Here is a 26,481-nt window from a genome sequence, read left to right on the forward strand (position 1 = left end):
TCCACAGCAGCCTGGCTGCAGCAGTTACCTGGGGGGACCCAGCATGTATGCTGGAGGTCAGTAGCAGGTCCTCAGGGTGAGACTCTTGGGCTTCTTTCTCCCTTTCTTATTCATTGCCATGAGCACTCCGAGGCTCTTTTTTACAAGCTGGCATGCTGGGATGAGAACCCCAGTAAGTGGCCCAGGTTGAAGTGTGCCTGTGTGTTACAGCAACTCGATGACTCAGGGAACAAATGTTTCCTTTTCTTCCCTCGGGGTGATGATGCATTGAGCTGAAGAGACCCGGGGAGAAGCAGACTGCAGGGCTAAAAGTCTCCTTCCTGGCAGGTGTGAGTCACTGGCAGGAACCAGGTAGCTACAGGAGCTGTAGGTGAAAGGCAGTTCCCCTCGGAAATTCCTGTGTAGATGGCACGTAGGACAGCAAGGAATGCAGAATGCCCTGGCTGCCTGGAGTTAAAGAGCTTTACCGGGCAGTTGAAAAAGTGGGGGCCATGTTTGAAATCGGAGGAGGTAGAATTTGAATAGTAGGTTTTCTTTTGGTGCTTTTCTTTTTGCAGGGAAGCAGGAAAAAATATTGGGCTGGGACTTGTCCACTTTGCTTGCATGCCAAATGTAAGTTTGGTTTGGGTTTTTGTTTTTTGTTTTTTTTTTTTTTTTTTTTTTTCAGGGGAAGAGTGTTACAGTAATAAAAAACCTGCAGATAGCTACATCTGGAGGGAAAGCTGGTATAGTTGGCTTACAGAGATTTGGGTCTGGGACAGAGAGTCAATATACGTGTGAGTGGTACACAGGGGTATAGACCATTGCAGAAAAAGGGGAGGAGGCTGTTGTATGAAACATTTGGGAACTGCTGAGATAAAGTAAGCTGCTCCATTCTGTTGATTTGAAGGGCTCAAACACTTGACTATGAGATCTCAGCTGGAAATTGCAACTTGCAGCATGGAGAAGGTAAGGAGAAACTTCCTGAAGCACATCTGGGGAGTAATTCTTGAATGTGGAGCCCTTTTCCAATCTCTGTATGATGAGTCTAGGCCTCGGAGTGACTGCACTCTGCAACAGTCAGCATGTTGGTACCTGAAGTGTGACACTCAGTGCCACATTGACAGGACCATGTTGACATGCCTGGAGTCACTGCTGCTTTATTGGCATTTTTTTGGAACCAGCTCTTGTGAAGTTGTAGACTGTAATCTGCAGCCCTTTCTGCTAAGTGCTGTTATGTGTCTTAGTTTCTGAAAAGAGCATTGATTCTTCTGTTCGGTGTGAAATGTATACCATGAGTTTGTTTCTCTGTATTCCAATAACCATATTTGCCTATTGGAAATTTTCAGGTTTTTAAAGAATTTTCTTTTTTTTTTTGTTTGCCAGGAGTAGACATCATAAATTACACCTTTAAGTCTTGGTCTTTTATGATCTGGTGCTAAGACAGCTGAGGCCACAAATGGCTCTTGGGTGACTGAAGGCCTCACAGAGAAAAAGAACTGTACTATGCATTGACTCTGAGGGATAAATGAGAAGAGGTGGATGTTCTGGAGCATGTATGTGATATGTCCTGTCTTAATCAGGAGGGTGGAACTAGATAATCTCTAGAGGACCCCATCAGCTTCAACTCCAGCTACTTTGGAATTCTGAACTAGGAAAAAAGTTTTTTTAAGAGGTAGGTGTCTGCAGCCTTCATGGCCTGGAATTTCATTTTTGTTCTACTCCATCTTTTCAGTAAAAAGTACATTGAGAACTAACAACTTTCTCCCACCTTCAGCATTACCTACCTCTGTTGATGCCTGGATACTCAGATCACATGAAAAGCCAAACAAAGACCCTGTGAATTCACACTGTTTTGAATAGAGGGCACACTGTGGACTTTGGCTCACTTTATAAAACCTGTGTGAGGTACAAAGTTACTACACAGCAAAAATGTTTATGGCACTTGCTTCTAGCTTGTGTGTACCCTATAAGATCTGAGGTGTCTGCATTTTTTGTTTCAGAAAATCTGACTGGGAAAGCTTGAAGATACCCATATTAAAATTTGATTGTTACCACCTTGCACACTGTGCTTTTTCCCTAATGAGATATAAGGACACTGTACATGGGGGGTTGGGGGGAACACCAGCTTTACAGATTTTTGCTTGATGCAGCTTTAAAGGTAAATGTCTCATGGAGATCTGTATAGGGATCAGGCCTAAATTAAGACAGTGCAGAGAGACAGAAATTCTGGCATTAATCATAGTACTTTTATTTAAATGGTAAGGTGTGATTTAATGTAAGTGGTTTTATTTTTATTAATACTATATGCTGAAATTTGAACAGTACTGTACCTAAACAATTTTACAAATATAACACTAAATACACTGTTTATTGCTCTTTTTTTTCATGAACATAAAACCTGGAAATGAATACAAGAATAAATAAGGCACCCTACTAATATGCTATTTTTCTGTATTGTAGTAGCATGCAAAAAATTTCATTTTGCTTTTGCAAGTCACTCTCCTCATTTTTCTTACTAGAGAAAAAATAAGAGTTCATTATTTGGGCAAGTGCCTGTTTGAAAAGTCAAAACTTGAAACACTTTTTAATTTTCTTAACTCAACAGTCTACCTTACAAAACAGTTCTTGTATAGCATGTCCTAATTTCTTTTTCTAAAGACAAAAAGTATTTTTGTTCTTCCTTTGCTGTTACTAGGAAACATGCCTTGCAAGAGGAGTGTTCACGTACTGCTTGAGACAAAAGACCTGACTTGCTTTTTTTAGCTGCATTTTCTTCTTGTACTGACCCCGCTCAAAAGATAAAAATAAAAATGCAGAGGCATCTTTCCTGACTTCTTGTGCGTGGCTAGGCCAAATCACTGATCAGCAAAAGATGGCAGCTCCAGAGATGCTGCTTAAGGGCCTGTTCTAAATTTCAGTATGCCCTAAATTAGGGCTTCCCAGCAGTTTCAAAATCCATTCTGTCCAGCTGTCCTTTCTGCACACCGGCTGTCACTCTGTCAGGGCTCAGGAGAACCGCCATGCCTCGGCCGCCCTCACAGCTTGTCAGCTGCTAGGGCAGAAGCTGGTTTGCAGTGGCTCCAGTGATTTGGGAACCTACTGCCAACATGGTGACAAATGACCAAATAAACAAACCAGAGGCACGACTATGGCCCTCCATCCCAACTTTCTTTTAACAGTTTGTTCCATTCTTTTCAGAAATGATATTAGACAAAAGGTTTGAATTTGTTTTTCTTTTTTAATCTAAAGCAGATTATATAATAATTTCTTGACGCTCTAATATTTATTCTTTAAAACTGAAATGTTCTTGCAGGGTAATATAAACATAGCAGGTTCAATCACCAAGTTTACCAGTTATATGAAGTATGTGTTACTTACTTATGTGACAACACCCAGCTTTACATAAACTCTGAAATGCAAAATGTCTTTTAATTACATAAGTTATTACAGTACTGTTTTAAAGGAATCTTTTGGTTATATGTAAACACTATAAATTAGCTCTTTAAAAAATAACCATGTAAGACAAGTATGGCATTGACATAGTTTAAAAAACAATAAACAGTCCTAAATCTGAATATTCTCAGGGCAGAACAGCAAAAGCAGGTATCAATCTAATGCTGTGGAATAACATGCTGAAATTTAAACTTATTTGAAGAATCAGTACTTTTATTTGATCCCTCCTTTTGTTGTAATATTTTAATATTTTCACCTTTAGTGCTCTAAGGAATGGGCCAAGTGGTACTATATGTGACAGGATAATATAAGCTCTTTTGAGTATTGCCATTCTAATAATAAAAGCCATCTAAATAAAGTCTCCTAAATACATACTGATTTAAATTAAAATCCTGAGGAATTATAATCTCTCTACTTGATAGTTTTGGTTAAGTGCAATTTGATATATGCAGAACACTGTTTCATTTAAGGTCATTCTTAGTAAGGCATATTAAAAATAAATATAAAAGTGACAACATAATATTTAATTTCTTGCTACAAAATCTTAGGCAAAAATATTTTTGCATGTAGTAATAGACTTTATCCATTTGCTGGCTTACAGGAGTTAAAATTTGTGCACTAAGCTTAACTGCCCTTGTCAGAATGTGCCACTGTGCTATTACAGTGGTCCAAAGCTACATGCTAAAGATTTTATTTCCATGCTCAAACACGGCTTGCACAAACTGCTTGAAGACTCTGTCCATGTAAGTGCACTTCCTTGGCCATATTCCTTCCAGAAAACCGATATGGCCTCCGCATGAAGTCAGAACCAAAGCAACGTTTGCGTTTTGTTTGGCAGTTTCTACTGGTATAGCTAAAAGGGAGGGAAAAACATTTTAAGTCCTTTACCTTCTATGAAATGCCAGCCATTGAAAAACTTCTCTTAAACATTTCTCATATTATGTATGAATAAATAGGCACAACATTAAGATACACTTAAATTCACTTAAATATCAGGGTTTAGAACCATAGCTGTATTAAAAACCATTTTTCTCTTCATCATTAACTCACCTTACCTGTGTGATTTTTTTTTCCCCTGGCTGCTGTAAAAATTCCAGCTTCATCTGTCTTTCACTGACACTGATGGAACAGCACCCATGTTAATGCATACTTAGGATTTGCTATAAATAGTGTAAGTAAAAGGACAGTCAGCCCTCTTAATTTTTAACTGTTATTGCAATATTCAACTTTAGAAAAGCCAAGGAACTGGGACCTCAGTTGCAATTGTGTGAGACTCCAAACACAGAACCTTTACTATCAGGGTAAGATTTAGTCTGTAGGATATCCTATCAGCTAATATAAAAGATTACATTATATCTGATCTGCCATATATTTACACCTGCATGTTTAGAGCACACCATGCAAACACACTGGGGGATGGTTCTTGCCCTGAGGAGCCCATAATCTAAGACACAAGGTAAACAGAGAAAGAAAAAGGGGCAAACAACGGTACAAGGACACAGAAAGCTGATCCATGCCACCCAGGAGATTAGTGGCTCTCTACTGAATAGTGACTGCTAGAAATTATTTTAGAATGTAGATTATTAGACTGGATAGTACAAGGATTTTTTGTTTGCTGGGTTAGTTTTCCTGATCTGATTAGCACCCTAATCTAGCTCCCCATATTAATGCCAACATCTGAACAGAGGCAGCCACAGTCAGCCTTCAGTGAGGTGGCAGTGGCCTACAATTAGCCTAAAGTCATCAGTAAATGACATCTGAGATATGCACTGATCTGGAAATGTGTAGGAGGGAGGCTTCAGTGCCTCCTATTTGACTCTGCATAGATGTGTGGCTTAATCAATTTCACCACCTGGGCAGTTCCCTTTCTGAAGGAAAATAGAGGTCACTTAGCACAGACTGACACCAGAGGAAGCATATGATTTTACAAAGGATACTTGGTGTGATGGGATCACCCTGGTATCATTTGAACTGGCTAACACAGCAGTGGAGCTTTACATGAAGACTGCAAACACCACTGATCTGTAAAAATTAAGTTATTTAAGCAAATTCCTCTGGAGTTTTAGGTATGCTAAGCAGACATATGAATGAGAAGAAATCTCAGCACATTTCAGTAAAGAATGCATTTCAAATTTCCAGTTTTCAAGTAAGAAACTTTATGAAACAGAAAAAAATAAAAATCATACAGATTTTTGGTTATTCAGGATTGACAGAAAAAGCAACAGCAAAACAAAAAAGCTTTGTCCAAAGAAGGGAATAGTAGCAGTTTCACTGTGTTGTCTAAAAATGGTTATGACAAGAAAATAATTCTGTTTTTAAGTCATATACTGCTCAACTAAAAACACCTTGTCTACACTACAACACTAAGCAGCAAGTTGTTCACAAGATTTATATTACTTCTTCATTTACTTTAAAGTATTTTTGAATCAGATTCAATTTTGGGCATGTTCAGTTGTTCGCATCCTTTTCTGACTGCACTTCCTTCAGAGACACCTTCCACTCATTCCTGTTTCTAGGAGTCTGTTCCTTTACCCCTTTATACATTTGCTGTCTCAAAGGTCATTATCCTTCAATAGTCTCTATCTCTGCATATTACTGCCTTCTTCATAGATGTGCTCCTTATGTTCATTTGGGTGCTGGCAAACTCAGAGCTGTGTGCTTGAGATGCCAGTTTGCCTTCATTTTCAGCAACTGGAGTAGGAGCAGGGTAACCCTTTGCTTAGCCAAAAAAGGACCCCCAGCCAGAGTAAGTCACAGGAGAACTTGAGTGCAATGACTGTGGCGAACAGCTGTGCAACTTAAAATAGATCAGGGCAGAAGCACTGGACCTGTGGAGCCAGGGGAGCAGCCTGTGCCTCGGGGGTCCCTACCAGCAGTGCCTGGAATGCCACGCTCTGTTCCACTTCAGAGCCTCAGCACGGATGCGAAACCGACTGCCTGCACAGCTGGGTGAGTGTCTGTTGTGAAGGTGTGTTACAAACTCCTTGCCTATAACATAAGGTACCTGACCATACCCTGGGGGAGCACAAACTGAGCTCCAGAGAGCAATGGGAGCTCTCTTGCCATGTATGTGAGGTTCTTTGCTACTCAGTGCTATTCATTTCTTTCACTCTTTCCCTCCTTTAAAAATTGCAGGCATCTAAGTAGTTTGTAGATTCCAGCATTTACTAAGTGATTTTGATTCCTTACTAGGAGAAGGAAACTGTGCTTCTTACTGTTTCTACAAGAAATCCTTGGCTTTTCTTTTGTTCAGTTGGAAAACTGAAAATACTGTATGCAGGATCTGGCCCTTTTAAAGCAATACTGTGGCCAGACTAAAAAGTCAGTGATGTAAAAGCCTAGACTGGGGAATAGCACATGCTGAGAACATGAGATGCAGAAAACAATGTGTTATTTCTTGCAATCCAACACATGCATCATTTTCAGACTCAGCACGCGCTTGTCTGGAGTTTTGCCTGAGTTAATCTGCTCAGCAATCTCTGATTTGCCTCTCTTGGATTCTGTGGAGGAACACATTGCCATGTACAAAGAGAGTGGCTGCAATTCACATCACCTTCTGCTGACTGCATAGAAATTTCCCCACTTATCTGTACCAAGCCATCTGCTCTTCTTCATCCAGTAGTCTGTGGTCCATGTTAAACAGAATCCCAAGGGAGAATTGGGGATCAGACACAAACCCCATGCCTGCTTCAGGCAATAAATCACACTTCCCACACCCATTCTGCAGCTGTCTGCCTGGTCACTGAGGGGACTAATAAACAGGCTTCTGTGCAAGGGTATGAGAAGGAATATGTGAGGAGAGACAGATTGACCTCCAAGTATCAAAGATAGGCATGAGAACCACATCAGTAGTAAGAGATTCAGGATCAGCTGCTAACTGGCATGAACATACCTCTTCACTCACTAAACAGGCAAAAACATGAGCGTCATTCAGTTTGACAGACTAGTGGCAACATGTAGGGAGAATGTTCCTTCTTGATAAGAAACTGCTTTGCTGGGGGATAAAAAGGAGATCATAATAAATGTCTCCTCTACTGTGCCAGCCCAGCTGGGGAAGCCTTACAGGCCACCAATCTCACCATGACCTCTGCATGTCTGTCATTCAGAGGTTGCCAGTGTAATCATAGCTCCCAAATCAGTTTGCTGGTGGTCATTCATTCCCAAACTGGTTGGCAACACTGTAGTGGGTGCCACGTGCTGCCTGGCTCCACACAGCTACAGTGGCTCTTTCCTGGAAGCCTACCAGTCCTGCACTAGGATGCTGATTATTTTCCACGCCTGGAAAGGTGCAAGCCACATGCAGGTCTTTAGAAATGTCATCTTCCCCATCCTGAAATTCCTTCTATTTATCTATGTTACTCCTCCCCAGCAGAGTTTCATGCTCTGGAGGTTCTCAGAAGAGAATTGAGTTGCTCCTCAGTGCCAAAATGCAAATGATGCTTGGCAGTGGTGTGGTACTTTTCTCAAGGCTGTTCCTAGGGACTGGTAGCTATCCAGTAAGTAAAACCACAATGCAACAGAGTAAATTTTGCAATGTAAAAGGGAGATGAATGGAGCACTGGATGTATGTGTTCTAGGAGATAGGATTGCATGCCAAAAGATACCACTGTTCATTTTTCTCCACACATAACCTTGTACTTAAGTTTCTTTTGGCCAAAATCTGTACTGCTGTTTGATCTAGCAAGCACAGACCTGATTTGTGATCACAGAACCACAATATGAATACTTATATGCAGAGTTACTTCATTCAAAACCAGTTTGTTGTACATTCTCTGCCAAACAGAAGTTATTATTTTCTTAAAGAACAAAAGAAAAAACACATAAGTCACTGCTGTTAGACATTCCATTGTTTTGTTTGATTTCTCTCTGTTCCTTAAACTTTTAACTGAATTATTATCTGTCTGGCCATTTCTTGGTCATTTGGTCTCTTCTGACAACTGCATTCAACTGTGCTCTTTTATGTAACAGATGTACACTAACACCTAAAGCAATTCAAGTGTGAATTCAGGGGAACACAAAAGCTTCAGAGAGTTCAATAAAATATATATAACTGAGCTCAGACATGCACTTATTTGTCACAGTGGATCAGGAGGGAGCTGGCATGGTACCTAGCTCCAAGGGCAGGCTTCCAGCTTGGGCACAATGCTCATCAGCAGCAATTAGCTAAGCCTTAGTATAGTGAAATTCAAGTCAGATGCCTAATACACTACTTTAAAAGTCTCCTCAGAGAAAAATGCCACTTCAGATGAAAAGTTAAATGTGACAGTGATAATGAATGCTATCACACCATCTTCCTGATTTATTTTTCACATTTACTAAATACAAGGGCTTGACTTGGCTTTATTACATATTTCCTGAAGCAGTGGTTTGTTTAAATGTTATGGTGAGAGAAGTGTCATGCAATGAAGAAAGCATTTGTTTTCATTAGTCAGTATTATGCAATATGAGAATTGCATTCCAGAATTAAACTACAGATACATCAGCTGCCAAGCTCTGTGAACTTTAAACAGCAACATTAATGGAGAACTGCAAATTGATTGCTTCTTCATAATACTGGATTGAGGTCAAATGGCACATTTTCACAATACATTTAAAAATAACTGCTGCGAAGTACAAAGTGTACCAAAAAGCACATGAGAAGAAATGATCAGGTAGTAACAAGCAACTGAGGCAGCATGTGCACTTTTTAAGGGAAGTGTCTCTTTAGGTCCACAATATGTAGTGACAAAGCAGACTTAGGTTAGTATCCCTCAAGCTCTGTTACTGGAAGATAGATGTGCCTGGCTTTATGGAAACTATTTAAATACAAAAGAATTCTGGCACAGCTTTCTCCCTGGTGAGTTTTCTAGGCCAGTTTCCCAGCTCTTGGAAATTACAGCTATCTACAAGAGAACTGGAAGGTAGCTTAAAAGCTGGTAAGTATTACTGGGAGAAATGAGGCATGAAATAACCAGTCCCCAAAGTTAACAAAAGGCTGGGGTTTGGATGAGTATGAATTTTGTGGCTTTGAATCCATGATACAGTTGTGAGTAGAAACTGCCTTTGGTTGCCACAGGCTTCTGTGTGTCCACACATAGAATTTTTTAAGTTAGAAAAAAAATGCCAGTTGCCAGAATAAAGTCACCTCCAAGAGTAACACCAGCCCTTTATGTTTGCTAACTTAAAACTGCTCACAGAAGATGTCAAGATCAACAAACTCCATTAACTAATGGTAGCAGACATAAATCCCAGGCTGCTAATTGTGGTGCTCTGTGTCTCCTGCCAGCACGATTCCTACTGAGGGTACACAGCACAAACGAAAAGGGAGCCAAGGATAGACAGAGTCATGCTATTAGCAGGAAATCAGCACCGTCCTGGTGGCCTTTCTGAGGTAAACTTGTCTCCACAAGTACAAGGGTTTACAGCTAAGAGCATTAACTCTCTGGACAAGGAAAAAATGAATGCCTAACCACCCAAATATCTTCATGGAGAAAGGCTAATTACCGTCAGTTTTAAGAGAAGATGGACAGTCATTACAATAGACTCTTATCACTTCTTGTTTCAGAAGTACTGGTGTTCTACCTCACCCCCCTCTACACTTCAAGACTTCTAAGGCATCCTCACAATAGTTTAGATACCTAACTTTATACAAACAATCATACCACTGTTCACCAAGACTTGTTAGTTTAACAAAAGAGCTTCAAGGATTGAGAGATTTACTACAGCTGTACTCTAAGGGGACTCAATCTTTGAGAACTCAAACTACACATCACAGAACTGCTGAGGCTGTAAGAGACCTCTTGGGATCATCTAGTCTAACCCCCTGCTCAAACAGGGTTACCAACAGCAGCTTTTCTAGGGCTGTGTCCCATAAGGTTGTGAGTATCTCAATAGATGGAGACCACACAAACTATGCCAGCATTTGACCACTCTCACAGTAAAAAAGTGTTTTCTGGTGTTCAGATTGAATGTCATAGGGCCAGATCAATAGCTGGCTCTTGAGAGCTGGAGATAGAAGGGGGCTGGAGTATCTGCACTATTTTTTATCTAGGCAACAAATGTCCCAGTCCCAGTCATAATGGGCTGGGAAAGGTTAACAAATTTTTTCAGGAACTGAGGCACACTGACTGGTTTACTGCTGCTGTCACTATGCCAACTAGGTAAACCCTGCCACAGTAATTACTTAACTTCAGGCAGAAACCACAAACTAAGCTAATGCTAAACAAAGTGGTGAAGCCATTGTTCCTTCTCTCAGATACTCTGTGAAAGAAACAAGGCACAGCAGATGAACTCCCTGCAGTGCTATGGGGAAAGTCATGTCCAGAGTCCTAAGACCTATAAAAATTACCTTCAGAATCACTAGCCAGATTTTAATTTGGACATAGATTTTAGGGTCACAGCCCATCCATTCTCATTTTCAGGCCATTATAAGCTTATGAGAGAACAAGCAACTGTCTGATTTCAAGGAAAAAGGAAAACAAAATCCCACAGAGAAAATAAATACAAAGGGAGTAACTCTGTTTCAGAAAGCCTTTGAACTGCAATTTTAAAAAGTTACATACAGTATTCCACTTTAATACTGCTATGTTTACCCAGACCTTATTTTTTTTAAGCCTCTGTTTTGGCCAATGTAAAGGATAGGTAGTTTGGCTAATCTAGAGTCACCATTTTTTCCCCTCATACTAGGTGTCTGTCACCTCTTTACATTGTTCATGCAAAGCATGGGTGCTTTTTGTTCTAGAGAAGAAAAAATCAGACTTTTTCTAGTGAAATCTACTGGAGCAGCCCTTTTCATGTCTCTAACATTTGTTTCTAACTGGTCTTCAAACTATAAGTAGTAACGTGTGCATGTTTTTGCATGTATTGTACATCTGCACACAGATAAACAGTACACACAAAGAGTCTCTTCCAGTTCTTTAATTTCTGCTTGTTGTTCTGATCTGTTTGCCTGCTCACTTTGGTTTCATGACTCATTCTGCAACAATCTCACTCCACTTGTGGTGGCAGAAGAAAACCTCCCTGAAATAAATCAGCTGTATAAACTACATTTTAAAGGTGTCAGGTGCTCATTGCTGAAGACTGTTGCCTCAAACAGCTGTTCATTTTAGTGGTTTTCTCCTACATTTGCTTTTGTTCTCCTTCTCTTCTCAGAAGCTATAACCAATACACAGACCACAGGAACAAGCACATATTTTCAGAATAGTTAGCAACAGGGTTTTGATTTTCAGAGGAAAAGAAAAATGTTCATAATCACCACATGTTTGGCATGAAACAGAAAGGAAATGGAAAATGGAGTTTTCAGCCTGTTGCTTAGCTGATATTGATGGTTCTTATTCATTTCAACCTGCCTCCATCTAGGAGCTCACCTTGTGTGCATCTTTTTCCTTATCCTAGATTTTGGCCTACGTGATTAGATGTAACTAATCTAATTTAGTTGCTTTTTTTTTTACTTTTAATTTACAGGCACGGGAGGCAACTCTGAGATCAAAAGATGAGGATTTCATATCATCTCAAACATAAGAAACTCCCACACATTCTTTGTAGGGAACTCAAAGAATGACAATTAAAAAAACCCACTTGTTTACAGTTTGAATTCTGAATGTCTGCATCCAGACAGAATGACATCACAATCCAAGTTCCTTTTTTATGGGTTCTCTTCCTACTTGGTAACAGAAACAGGTACTTCTGAGAGGGCACTACATCTGGTATCTTTCTTACAGTGAGAAAACTCACATCCTAAATGTGCCTCTTTCTTTCTTTTGACTGTAAAAACTCCACTAATGATTAATGAGGCCACCCCATATACTTCTGCACTAATCAAGTCTCTCCATCATCATCTGTTTTATATGTGCAAGACTGAGTCCTCCATGGAAGTTTTGATCCAACGTGCAAGTAACATTTTAATACACTTCTACACATAGGTCTGAGTTTATTCTCAAACCTATGTGCTTTGTCTTAATGACTGCATATACAGACAAATATATTTTAAAAAGCCTAAACTTACCATGACCTGGTGAGAAAACATCATCCACAGAGTTTAGACATAACACTGGAATTCCTACTGACTTCAGCTTGCGACATGGGCTAGCATCTTCATAGTAATCATCAATTGAACGGTAGCCAAACATGACTGAAGTGAACTGCTTATCAAATTCTCTAATAGTTCTAGCCTGAAGTACAGAATTCAAATAGGGAACTATGTCAGAATTTGGAAAATAGCATCCAGTTCAAGCAGAAGTAACAATTTCACATACCTTCATCACAAGATCCATATCAAATAATTTCTCCAACATTTGTCGATGCCTAAAAAGAAGAATGTAAAAATTTGAGGGCTTGTATTTTTGTTATATAAACAAACATAGAAGTTCTCTGCTTTACAGATACATTTATAGAAGTAACTGTCTAACTTGCTTGTTTTCAATTTTCTATCATATGAATAATGTGGAATCCAAGACCAGAATAATTGTTCATCCATATGTAGGTACATCCAGCCACATAGTAAAAATCTGCATAAGCCATGAGAAAGATGCCAAAGATAAGAGAACTTAATATTTGGGAATACAAAATACACCCTGGTTTTAGAAAGCCAATGATGAACTAGGTCTTTCTGTGCTTTTGCAGCCAATACTAACTTAAAAAATTATTATATATGCAAATCTACTCAAAGTGAATATGTACAAGTCTAAAAATTTTAAAAATCCATTTACTTCATCTATGGATACAGAAGTAAATTGGGCTTGTTGTGAGTCCCTTGAGGAGCATATAAATTTAGTCACATTGATGACAAACTTTCTTGAAAAGACCTTCTGATTTCAAAACTTACCAAATAATGCACAAACTAGAGTTCTTACAGCATTAATTTTGCCAACTTTTTTATACCTCCTTTCCATCTCATGTTAAAATCCTTCCACCTTGCTAAATAGTTCAGAAGGCAACTCACCTGCTGATAGAGGATTGTAGACAAGTGGTCAAGTAATAGTTGAAAAGAAGCCAGTTTAGTGGCTTCTCCAGAGACTCTATAGATTCAAAAACATTCCAACCCGCAGAGAAAATTGCAGCTGCCATTAAAGGAGTGTCTCTGCCAGTTTTCCCCAGGTAATTTAAAAGAAGCATGCTACAAATGAAAAACAGAAACATACATACTATCAAACTGTTTGCTTCAATTTAGAGTAAATGTAACAGCCATGTTTTTGTCTGTTTTTCTATAGTTTCTTGTATGAGTCCTACAGTTGTGCCTAGTACACCTAGAAGGCAGTCACCTAATCAGCATATGACTAATGAAGTTTACTTTCTCCACTATCAGAGAGGAACAGGGTAGGGTGTGAGTAGGAGTGCATTTAGAAATAGAAATGTAGTTACTAGTCTTTCTTAAATCACTAAAGGGAGGGAAAAGTCAAATGATTCTGACTCGGAACAAGTATTCCCAAGTGTCAGTAAGTTTTATCATCTTACAAGCTCCTGGTCTCCCTGATGTGATAAACCTGATCTGTGTGGCTGACAAACGCAAGTTGGCCCTGGCACACCTGCCTCACTATGAAGAGTCTTCTGAGATTAAGGTAGTGCCATTCCCTCACCTCACACATAAGAAAGAACATAGCTCTTCTTTAACACAAAATATGTGAAGTCTTGGATAATGAAAAAAACTAGAGAAACAAAATTATGACCCAAATAAATGGCTCAGGTCTCGTCTTTCTGACCAGTTGCAACTTACAGTCTCTACTGCTAATGTTCACTTGAGTTGAAAACGGGGGGAGTTCACAAGTATGTACCCTTCAAATGTAGAAAAAATAAAACAGCACAAAGAGAGTAAAACAAAAATACTGGAGGAAAAGCTCTAAGTCTTACTTTATTGCCTGAGACCATAAAGTTTACAAGAAGCATTTTAATTCCAGATCTTCAACACAAACAACTGCAGTTGATTAGTAACATTAAGATATCTCCCTGGATTGCCACACTCTGTACCTTGGCTCTACTGTACTTCCGGAGACAGCAACCTTTAGCAAAGACATGATGAACCAGTCTTCCATCACAGAGACTTTATCCCTCTGCACTACCTCCCATGTCATAGGATGGCAGTCCAATAAACCAACCAAAAACGTTGCAGTAGCAGAAGCAGCACTTCCCTAACAGAATTCACAGAGAATATGTGGTAGAGAGAAGGCATAGGAATCTTTATGTTACAAAATGAACTCCTTTTCTACAATAATACCTAAAGAAGATAATACAACAGGTGGTCTTTCATTTACATTTATATATGTCTGTGAAGTGAGCATCTATTTTAATTCTTAAGTGGGGCAAATCTGTCTTATATAGATTATCTGACTATTCAGAAAATTCTGAAAAGCAATAGATGATAAAAAAGATGATAAAAAAAATTCTGAAAAGCAATAGATGATAAAAAATTCCTTAAGACAAGTGGATGATTTTTGCAGTATGTCCCTGTTGAGATCCTTGCTCCTGCTTAATTTTAAATATGCAATGCTCCAATTAATTTTGAAGCAAGGAAACAGTTCTCATGCAGATGATTATAGACTATTCCAGTGTTCTGTACAATTAAGCATATGCTTTCTGGTTTTGGTTCAGGATTTTAAAAACATATTGGAGAGGGGAGGTGGAACACCTTGCCTAAAATTGCCCAGTGGTGCTGATTACATATAAACCAGGTACACAACACAGATTCCCTGTGCCATTGTAACAGACTTTGCCAGTATTTTGGATAAGCCAAGGATGGAAATGACTCTATGGGCTGATGCAGCCTTTTGTACCAGTCTCAGAACTGCCAGCTTCTACCACACTTTCAGCCCTTCATAATTGCCAGGCACAGGGAATTGTAGCTATTCCAGCATCAACTGCCACAGCAAGACACAAGCAGACCAGATTTCTGGAGAGTGTTGAGGACAATATTTTTATATACAATCAAGGATCTAAATAGGAAAAATATTCTTTGGATCTGCTATTCATATGAAAGGAAGAACTGGTCAGGTAGAGAACAGTCTTGGCCACTGAGATTATTTGATAGTGGATTTTTAAGATGAGAAGTAAGTGGGTAAAGTAAGCAGCAGAATTATAATACTGGAGAGAGTTGGCTTTCATTTACCCAGGGATCTGGTTGGCAAGATCTTGCATAAGATGGCCCTAATAAGCAAAGGGAACTTTAAGGATAACCAAACATAAAGCAGAAGTGTGATACATTCTGATATGCAGGAAGTTGAGCAAGAGTAGCAGAAGACCACATGGAGGAAAAAAACCCTTCTGACCAATTTCAAGGAGGAAGTATCCTTAAGGTGGAAGACAGGTCATCTACCTGGGAAAACAGTCATTGCCCAAGCATGCAGGGATACAGTTAGGAAAAATGAAGTTCAGCTGGAGCTGGCACAAGCAAGGGATGTGGAAGACAACAAGGGAAAGGTTTCTGCAGCAAGAACAGCTTCTGTAAGTCTTTTGGTACAAAAGATGACTCAGAACAAACAACATCCTCAGAACAAACAACATTGTCTTCTTTCCCCTCATCAGTGAAGCCAGTCACCTCCTCATAGAATGCCATCAGATCACCTGGCCATGTTTTGTCCTTGATGAAAACAGTCACCATTATTCCCCATATGCCTGCAAATGGCTCCCAGAGGATCCTCCTAAAGAACTGAAGCTAGGCTGACTAGCCTTTTTCCCTCCTGGAACCACTGTTCAATAGAACAGGGAACCTAGTGACTAAAGATTTATGAAAAAGCAAAAAATACCAGTCTTGAACAAATATGTATTTATCTCACAGCTACTACAAGTCATTGATAGATTAATGTCAATATACAGTAATCTATATTAATATCAATGTATGTTGGCTGTATCTGCCCATCTCCCACAAAATTTATCAGAGAAAAGGGAAGGAAGTCTTAGGAAGTTACCACTGTGTCTGCAGTATTCCTAAGGAAAAGTCTCCTCTGCTACAATTTTTGTTAAAGAGGCTGCTGGAATATTTCTGCTAGCTTCTAGCACTGTTTTTTTTCCCTAAGAAACTGTGCTATCATTGTTCTCACTGTGCTTTCTGGAGAGAAGCCAGGACACAGCAAGTCTTAACACCACATGCTCTACCAATCCATATCAGTTTGAACAACAATACTGCTTCTTGCTTCTGAGCCAGACAGAGCAGATATCCACACCTCTTCCAGCCTAACCTACCCACACACTGCAGAATACAGAGTGAAGAAAAATCTTATTGCCAGAGGTTGCTATGAAACATGGTGTATTAGCTCAAGATCCTATTTTATATCCCTCTGTTCTGAAGACAGCCTCCCTAGTTCCTGAAGACTGTATTGCCTGTTTGGCTGTCAATCTACCTGTCATTGTTTCCTGTCTTTCTCCACCCCTCTCCCCCCAGTTTTTAAATGTTTGCCAATTTCAGCCTTCCTTAACACAGAGGCAAAGCCTCAATGATACAAAGTTTCTAAAAGTCTTCTGCATACTAACTGTTGGAGAGAAACCCGACTTGCTTGCAGGTCAGTAAGTAATACAAGTATTCCAGAGTAATAATTTACAATCAGGCTACACCAGTCTTATGATCACAGTTAAGCTGAGGCTTGTGTTACACAACCTTACCCTCCCATAGAAACACCTGCTGCCATAAGTGGAGCTGAGGGGTGCAAGCTGTGCACATGATGAATAACAGTCTCTAAGTCCTCTGTGTTAGCTGCACAGTAAGTCCTTGGTGTCTGTAAGGAGTCAAGAGGGAAAAAAAATGCCGTCATAAGCTTTTGTATTATCCTTTAAGGACAAAGCAAACTGAGCAGTGGATCATTATATAAGAAGATAAATTTAGCATTTATTGTGAAGCTTCACTAAATGGCAAATAGAAATCCAGAATGTTTCACAAGGAGGTGAAGGAAGGAGTTATACTTGTTATCATTACAAAGTAAAAGCAGTGACAGGTACCTTCAGTATCTGCAACCTCCAGGTCATTAGACAAAATCTGAAGAGAGAACAATGTGCTAAACTAGACAGAACTAGATCAGAATTAGATAGACACTGATATTTTTAAAATACCCCAAGGAAATAGAAATTATAAAGGCTGTAGTTTACAGAAAATGAAATGATAACAACAATTTTACTATATTCACCCACATTCAAATGCAAAAGAGAGCATTAGATTTCAAGTTCTGTCAGCCAGCATTTGAAAACTAACCCATATTTAGATTTTATGTACAACACAACCAAATAAACAGGTCAATAAATTCTCCAGTGTGGTTTACTTAATTTAGCAAATTATTCAATTAACTAAAGCAATGAAACATATATTATCTGTTCTTTATCCATCATTAGTGTCTCTTTAAATCCTGAACTGAGACTTGGAATGACTTCTGCTGGCATCAGGTTGGGTAACCCCTTGGGTAAGATGTGGATAACCACTTCCCTGCTATTGAAGGAGAAGCACAACTTTTGAGCCTCTCCTGCACAGATACCAGGAACAGTCCAACCTGAGGGACTATCTGGGGCAGTTTGAGGGAGACAAGTCCATTTAGGCACCATAAGAATCAGTGACATGAGGTTTTTTTCTAATGGTGTTGTCCAGACCTCATCTACAGAGAAAAAAAATTTTTAACTTTAGAGCTGCTCGGAACATGTTAGTGACCTGGACTTAACTATAGGTACTGGCTGAACTGCCAAAATTCAGTGACACATTAACACTAAATATAAAAATATATAACTATGAGTGAATGGAACTTTGCTATTGCCTGAAGGAACAATGGATTTCAAGGGTGTTTTTTAAAATTGCTTTCAGTTAAACTGCCTGGCTATTTGTGGGTGATTTTAACAACACTAAACTAATTACTTAGAACACATTTAACAAGAATATTGAAATGTTGACGTCAAAAATGAGGAAATGGAAAGAAAAGCTAAATCTAGATAATTAAAACTAAACACATTTTTAATTTCCATTTGTGTTGCATTTTCATTTCTCATCCACATTAATCACTTCTCACTGTTTAACATCCTATTAATTATAAACAGTGTGAATGTGTTTTATTTTAATTAAATTGTCAGCCTTACAAGGAAAAATAAATTATTTTTGGTAAGTAGCATCTAATATATTTTAAGTGAAAGTGTATTCGATTAAAATTAAGAACACTAAAGATATAGCATCCGTTTTAAATTTAAGTAATTCCAGACAGTTTAATGTTTAGCTATTTACACTTTGTATGAAGATATTTTAAAATACCATCTTAGCTCACAGTGGCTGTGGTCAATATGATATTTGATTATTCCAGAGCAATAATTCACAATAGCTTTCAAGAATCAATGAGTACAGTATTCTTTAAGTAGCTATTATTTGTTGCAAATTTGAATCTATCTTTAAAGTGACTAGAAAAAGAACTGCTTACATAACTAACTTCTACTGTGGTCCTTAACTATGCTTCAGACTCATTAAGTAGGGATTTTACACTAAAGTGTTGAAACCTCTTTGCAGAAAATGTGATAATTTTAGCTGGTTTGCTGCACCACAAGAACTTATAAAGCTTAAAGATGTAAATCCGATTACAGTAAAATACACACAATGTATCCAAACAAGGGATCTTTTCTCTAAATGTTTCAGAAATTCATCAATAAGGACTTTGTGTGTCACAAAACTGCTTTGTAGATCCATCTCCAAAAGTATGCAGAAAACTACTCTTAACATGGCAATATTTGCATTGAAATGCTTTATCTGATTATGGAAAAACATTCTGAGCTTTTTAAAGTTTGAAACCAGGAGATTTAAAAAATGCTAAACAATACTGAGTATTATGCACATTCATTCCAGCTGCAGAATTGTCAACAGAACGCATATGAAAAAACAAAGCTTATTCAGCAATATTTCATCATGCCTTGTCCCTAGCTGCAAAAAACGTTTAGCTTCAAGATTTTTTTCATCTGAGGAATGGCCAGTTATTTCTAAGCCAACATGATGCTTCTGTCCCAAAAAAAAATGTCCTCTGCAGCTGAGTTTGTGTCATGATTGCTGAGAAAAATACAAGAACGCATTTAACTCTCAGGCTACTTCTATCCATGTAAAGCTGGTTTATTAATTTACTAACATGTAGTATGGATCAATTTTAATGGCACATCTTTTTAACCATATCAAAAATATAGTTTAAACTGGGAAAGAAATTACAGTGGATTATATCTGGATATGTATGTTAAATCAAGGGGAGAAAATTGCAATGATTGAGCAGAGTTGTGCACATTTTAGATACTGCGCTATTTTTGGAAAGAAAATGTAACGATTGTTCATTTTAGAGTTACAGATATTATTAATTGAATAATTTCCTAAAATGAAATGTTCAGAAAAAATTGTGTGTTGAACAGCTGACCCTCTAGGGTTTCAAACTAAAAAATTAATATTGGCACATGATTGATCTACCAGATGGCTGAATTATCTTCTCTGCATTTTCAACCCGTGCTCTGAGTTTCTCTCATTTAAATCCAACTGTACAAATAGGCACAAATGATTTCATAATTACCACTTATAAGTGAGAGATGTTTATCTTAGAAGTCATCCTTACCAAAAGCTCCTCGCCAGCAATTCCCCGATTGTTAAAAACCACGCATCTAAAAATTGAGACAGTAAATTCAATTGTGCACATTGTTAATTCCACCAGAAGAGATAACTTAAGCACACAAAAAAATGAAAGCACATAAAGGAAAATGAGCCACATCTATGAACAAGTTCAGCACATAAATATTTACAGACCTGCAGATCCTAGAGGCTGACCTGTGTGGGACAAGCTTTATAGCAAAATGGAGTTCGCTGAGGTCAGTGGGACTCCCAGAGCTCTGTGATTTGCCCAGGTCAGATTGCAGGGTGAGAACCCCAAGGCTTAGCTGAAGGTGGTACAGACATGTCCTGCCTGCACTCTGCAATGAGCTCTGACAGTGCAGGGCCCAGCCTAAAGCTGTGCTCTGAAAAAAGAATGTCAGAGATCCGTGTGTAGACATCCCCCAAAGCTACATAATTCTACTAAATTGGAAGAAATGAGCCAAGTCAAAATTATAATGACAGCTGGATCTAAGTTGCAGGTTCTTGGGAATGTTTTTTTTTTTTTTTAATCTGGTACAGCAGAAGCTTGTGGTCTCTCTGTCTTGGTGGGAGTCTCTGAATCTTCTAGCAGTATTACCATGATTTAAGAATCCATACTTTCTCAATAAATATTACTTTTCTATTGCTCTTCTACCATCTCCCAGAAATAATTTTATTAAATAATATAAATACTTAGATAGGTTAAAGGCATGAAAGAATATTTATTTTTATGTTTTTATCAAATGTTGCTATTTAAAAACAAAATTAGAGCATTCTCTTTAATTCTGACATAAAGCTCCACTTTACAATATTCTACCTTCTTCCCTTAGGGGATGACATGCATACAAAACTTCCAGTTTAAAAATTAATAGTAACAAGTTGCTGATTTCAGGGTTTTCCTCTGATATTTTTTACTGCTAAGTTTTAAGGTGATTTAAAAAGTACTTTGAACTATTAAATACTTTCATAATTTAGTAAAGTAGTTATCTAAATAGAGAAGAGATAGCCAAACACATAGATAAAAGCTAATATATACATATTCGAAGAACTTACTGGAGTCAGCACCAGAAGCCAATCTGCAAAGACAAAAATCTAATATTCCAAATACAGATCCTGGAACAATGACAACTTATTTTAATGCGCAGCAGCAGCATTATGGTTACATAAAGGAGTCTACTCATTGACTAATCCACTTATTTTACCCAAATCTGACCAGAAGCCTTAAGAATGAAACTAAATTACACAGTGACAATGAAGAGGTGACAGACCCCCTCAAAAGTCATCAGTACGAGTAGGCTAGCTCTCCCATCTGCACCCAGGAATTTGAGGCTGCTGAATCAAGCAATTTTGGCATTCAGAAGCTGACCTCCTCCAAGGCCTACTGCCAGCAACCCATGCACACAAGTCTTCTTGGAGCTGAATACAAACCCTTTCTCTAGAAAGTGTAAAGGTTAACACCTAATATGATATAATAACTATAGAAGCAGCAGCAAAGCCCTGTGCAGACTTAGCTGGCATTCACTGCAATCTCTGGGGCACATCTGTAGATACTAATGTACTGCCTGTTATATAATTCCACTATGATTATTATTACTAATAACACTTTCTTACATAAACTACTGTATTCAGATCTCATTTGCCTTAGGAAAGGATCTGATACATATACATACTGATACTGGATCCTACCAGAGGCAGCAAAATGAACAGCAATAAAAACAACAGTACCTATATCCCAGTGTTTCGCTTTGATGGATCATATGAAGAATGTAGGATTCCTTGCTTGTTCCTGTCAGGCCAGGCAATAACAGGACAGTGGGTCTTGTGCTGGCATCGGGGTAGTATGAGCTGTCATTATTATCAAACCAATCCAATGAAATCTGTCCTCCATCTGCTGTTTTAATGAGCTCACTGAAAGGTACATTTTAAGACAACACTGATCAGATTAAAAAATACATGCAATTAAGAGTACTTGCAGTTTACAGATTAAGAGGAATGAATTCTGCATTTTTCATTATGTTGTAATACTCAAAGTGTCACCTGACTAGGCATGTCTGGAGTCAGAAAGAGTTACACCTACAGCTGACAAGAGATAGAACAGTCAATTTGCAGGGTAATTCCTGTTCAGTAAATGAAGTCAGTAAATGAAGACATGGCCTTTCATAAATTGCTGTTGATGTACTGGAAGCTTGTAACTAATAGATTTTTGGCACTGCCTTGAGTTTTATGCTGGCATTTTTGTGTACTGCAGATTTCCTTTGAATCATCTAAGAATCTTTTGATAGCACACTGGGTAATGCTGTAAGCATTTGTCACAATTTTTTTCCCCTCTTCATCCAAAGAAGTAGAACGTATGATGGATGGTTATGTTTCAAACATGCAGAACACAGACACACACTACAGCATCTTTCACCCCGTATCACTACAAACTGTGCTAGAATGCACTCTTATAGCATATATCTTAATAATGCAACAAATACTGTAATATCTCTGGAACATATGCATGCCTTAAACAATGACAAAAAAGTTTCGTTCTTTATTTTAGAAACATACAAATCTTCCCACTTCCTGGAAATTTGAACAGGAGTTGCTACTTTACTTTCATAATTTAGAAAAGTAGTTATCCAAATAGAGAAGAGATAGCCAAACGTAGATAAAAGCTAATATATTCATATTTGAACGGTTCGAGGGAGTTGGTGTGGAAAGTGCTGAAATGTAAGCCTACCTGGCATTTGATTTTTCTTTTGAAATTCTTGGTAGTGACTACTGCAGATTTCAAAGGTGACCAGCCTTGTCGGACTCATTAGCTCAGCTTTGCCCTTTTTCAGTAATGGGAAGTAGATGCACTGCTAGTACTGCCAACACAATCTAAAATGGTGCAAAATAAGCACTGCTCCATGGAACTATGTTTCTTTTCTCAAAACCCTTGAAATAAAAGTGTACAAGAAGGACTAGAAGAAGTAGACATGGCCATACCACTGAAATGTTTCCTAGTTACTAAAACTAAGAGAAGCTGCTAAATGCTAAATCTATTCTACCGTGCAAGCAGAGCTGAAACAACTTGTGTTGCATCCAGGTTCCGGCGCATAAAAGTCCCTCTCCTTAGGTCTTGTGCCAAATGCCTCATTTGCCAGACTAAGTCTCATTTCTGTGTGAAAGAGATCGGCTGAGGACAAAAAACAAATATAAGGGATTTTTCCCCTCTTAGAATGAGGGAAATGTTGCCTCTTTAGGCATGCCTCTTAGGCATGAAAGAACCCAACAAAAACTCCACAGGTAAAAGTTACTCTGGAAATCCCAGAAGTTCTGTATATTCAAAACAAGGCTGAATGTGGCCATGCTACGGTTAAGGTACAATGTATTGGTTTAATGGACAGATACAGTGACTGCATGACCTTTGCAGAATTATGGCATTCGAACACCAGAATGTTTGATAAGCCAAGTAACTGTGCTGCCATTCAGAGGGGCCTCTACAGGCGGCAGAAATGAGTTGACAGGAATTTCACAAAGTTCAATGAGGGGAAGTGCAAAGTCCTGGGCCTGGGAAGGAACAACCCCATGTACCAGGAGAGGCTGCCCATCTGGAAAACAGCTTGGCAGAAAAGGACCCGAGGGTGCTTCTAGTGGACACCATGTTGAACACAAGTCAGTAATGTGCCTTTGCAGCAAAGATGGCCAAAAGTCTGGAGGCTGTGGAGGCTAGGGAGGAACTATAGCCAGCAGATTGAGGGATATGATCCTGCCCCACTATGGAGCACTGGTGAGGCCACATCTGGAGTACTGAGTCCAGCTCTGTCCAAGACAGACATGAACATACTGGAGATAATCCAACAAAGGACCCCAAAGATGATGAACAAACTGGAGGCATCTCCTATAAGGAAAGGCTGGGACAACTGGGACTGCTCAGCATGAAGAAAAGGCTCAAGGGGAACTTAGCAATGTGTTTACATATCTGAAGGGAGGGTGCAAAGAGGATGGAGCCAGGCTCCTTTCAGTGTTGCCCATTGACAGAACAAGAGGCAATGGGCCCAACCTGAAGCACGGGAGGTGGCCTCTGAATATCAGGAAATAAATTTTCAATGTGAGAGTGTGCCACCGAGCACTGGCACAATTTGCCCAGGGATATCATGCAGTCACCATCCTTCTGGAAATCCAAAAGCTATTTTGACATGATCTGGGGCAACTGGCTCTGGGTGACCCTGCTAAGGCAGGGCAGCAGGAATAGCTGACCTCCAGAGGTCTTTTAACATCTCATCCACTGTGTAAACCTGTGCACATATAACCACATCAGTTCCTATATTGTCACCCATATTTCAGTGCTACAAAACTCTGAACTAAAATAGGGCCATTTGGGAACACTGACCTTTCAAACCTGCTTCATATTGAATCCACGATAAAGGTAGTTCCAAGTCTATGACAAAGTTGTAAAGGTGGGCATAAAGCAAAAAAAACCAGGCACGAACTTGAGCAAAGACAGTGGGTGTGACACAGAGTAAGAGAACAGCTGGATATCAAATCAATCACTTTCCAGAATGAAGGCACTTACTTCCTATACTGTACTTGGGGTCTAGATGTGATAAAGGGGCGCAGGAGTGTCTGCACCCGACCTTCCCAGCACCAAATCGTGGGATAGTAAGTTTCTGTCACAACAGGGCAATATTCCTCGAGAAAGCGGCAGAAACGGTCATTGCTTGCCACCAGCTGGGGTTTCTAGGAAAAGAGACTACAGTCAGACATGGACATTCTTCTAAAACAAATTAAAAAACAAAGAAATAAAGCTTATTTAAATCCTCTCTCAGTGAACTAATTTATTTCATATAATCATTTGCAATGCTCTTACCTTTAATGGTACAGAGAGAAGTAAATGAAAACCAAACAAAATGCCAAAATGCCCAAGCAAAAAGTGAAACCCATTAAGCATAATGGATTCCTTACCCATTTCTAATAACATACTGATCTATCTCTAATTTCACCAGCATTGTATCTTCACTGACATATTAAAATCATGCTGTTCCTTAGTAAACAAGAAAGATTTTACCAAGTCTGTTTTCTTGGACCACACAAAATGACATTTAATTCATGCATGCACTTTGACCGCAGTACCTTTTTTAACCTGGTAGGATGCTTCTTCTCCCATCTCATTCTACAGTACACAAGTGCATCGGGTCCTCCTCTCTAATAATGCTCTGCATGTAGACAATTTGCTCACAGTTTCCATTTGTTTACCAATTAACATGGAAAAGTCCCTGTATTCCAAACAGCTCATGTTTTACCAACTATATTTCTTATACCTCTCTGTCACAATGACTCCTCAACATACAAGCATTAATAGGACAATAACACTTGCTTTGAGAAAAACCATTCCACATAAACAGCTGTAATGGCACATCCTCCCTTCGTTTTTCTCCTCTCACCGAAATCAAGTACTCTCTTCTCTATGAAGAGGAAGGCTATGTTCCCAGCGGTTCTCTGAAGGACTGTGGCAACACTCAGGTCCTCGACGGTCAAAACCCTTTTGATATGCGTTTTTTCAATTGATTACGCATTCAACGAGGCGCTCTCACCAGGGGGCCACTTCAGATCTCGTCAGGCTCACTGTATCCAAGCAATTTGCGATTGCCTGATTCATCTGTAAAACTACTGCTGATGAGCCCCCAAACGCAGCCATGGTGCCCCCAGAGGTACTTAGGATGGTACCGACGGGGACACAAGGGCAGCAAAACTACTTGATCGCTTGCCCTGCTAGTGAACCAAGTAGGTCGGGTTTGTGTTGTGCAGGGCAGTCTCCTAACCTCCCTTTCCAAAGCATGGCAGCCGGCCAAGCTCTCCAACTGGTACAAACGCATTTTGGGGACTGCCGAGACTGGAGCCCCCTTCCCCTGCCAGACGGAGCAGGACCAGCGGAGCCCTCCCTCACCGCAGGCCGGCGGCCTCCGGGGGTCACCGGCGGCCCCTGCGCAAGACGCAGCCCCGGCGGCCGGGGAGGCTGCGCTGCCGGGCCCGTGTGGGCTTCGAGCGGGGTTTCGGCCAGTCGGGACTCCGGGCCGGCACCTGCAGGGGACGGACGAGGATTTGAGGCGGACAGGGCGGCCGCACAGCCCTGCTCCCCCCCAGCCATTTCAGGTGAGATCCCCTCGCCTGCGGGCGGTGGGTCGCGGTGACCTTCGGGGCTGTCCCCATCGGCGGGACACCTGCGGAGCCCGCCCGCCCCGCCGCCCTCCCGCTCACCTTGGCGATGCTGTTGAGGTAGTAGCAGGCGTAGGCGACACCGAAACCCAGTACCAGGGACAAGCCCACGCCGGAGCCGAAGAAGCCCACGCGGACCTGGCTCTCCAGGTAGAGGGAGAGCTCCCTGGTCAGCACCTGCCAGTCCATCGCACACGGGGACGGCACGGCAGGACACCACACCCCGGCTGCCGCGGGCGAGCCCACCCCGGCGCCGAGGGGGGAGGAGGAGGAGCGGGAGAAGGAGGAGCGGGCGCCCGCCTCCCGCCGCCGCTGCCCGCGGCCCGCTCCGCGCTGCAGCG

At 40.0% G+C, this 26,481-nt stretch overlaps 1 protein-coding gene and 1 long non-coding RNA gene across 2 annotated transcripts; one reads left to right on the top strand and one right to left on the bottom strand.

Annotated features, from left to right (window-relative positions):
• The first annotated feature begins 667 nt into the window (after nt 1-667).
• LOC102064701 (uncharacterized) lies at nt 668-2,922 on the top strand. The gene is made up of 3 exons (XR_003381252.2): nt 668-948; nt 1,366-1,654; nt 1,757-2,922. It is a non-coding gene; the product is annotated as an uncharacterized LOC102064701 (long non-coding RNA).
• Nucleotides 2,923-3,443: 521 nt separating this feature from the next.
• Nucleotides 3,444-26,479, bottom strand: ABHD3 (abhydrolase domain containing 3, phospholipase). The gene is made up of 9 exons (XM_005490716.3): nt 26,183-26,479; nt 24,501-24,664; nt 21,683-21,865; nt 19,944-19,989; nt 17,002-17,114; nt 13,355-13,528; nt 12,669-12,717; nt 12,419-12,584; nt 3,444-4,288 (listed from the first exon to the last, which is right to left on the bottom strand). Exons 1-9 carry the CDS (start codon nt 26,327-26,329, stop codon nt 4,110-4,112), a joined length of 1,221 nt encoding a protein of 406 aa, XP_005490773.1. The 5' UTR covers nt 26,330-26,479; the 3' UTR covers nt 3,444-4,109.
• Between the last annotated feature and the right edge of the window lie 2 nt (nt 26,480-26,481).

This window comes from Zonotrichia albicollis, chromosome 1, assembly GCF_047830755.1.
Source record: "Zonotrichia albicollis isolate bZonAlb1 chromosome 1, bZonAlb1.hap1, whole genome shotgun sequence".
NCBI classification, from domain to species: Eukaryota; Metazoa; Chordata; class Aves; order Passeriformes; family Passerellidae; genus Zonotrichia; species Zonotrichia albicollis.

Coding starts and splice junctions, on each gene's coding strand:
- ABHD3 (XM_005490716.3), bottom strand. CDS start 26,329: ATGGACTGGCAGGTGCTGACCAGGGAGCTCTCCCTCTACCTGGAGAGC. Junction 24,665..26,182: donor ACCTCAACAGCATCGCCAAG/GTGAGCGGGAGG, acceptor CTCTTTTCCTAG/AAACCCCAGCTGGTGGCAAG. Junction 17,115..19,943: donor TTGCTGGCGAGGAGCTTTTG/GTAAGGATGACT, acceptor GACTCCTTACAG/ACACCAAGGACTTACTGTGC.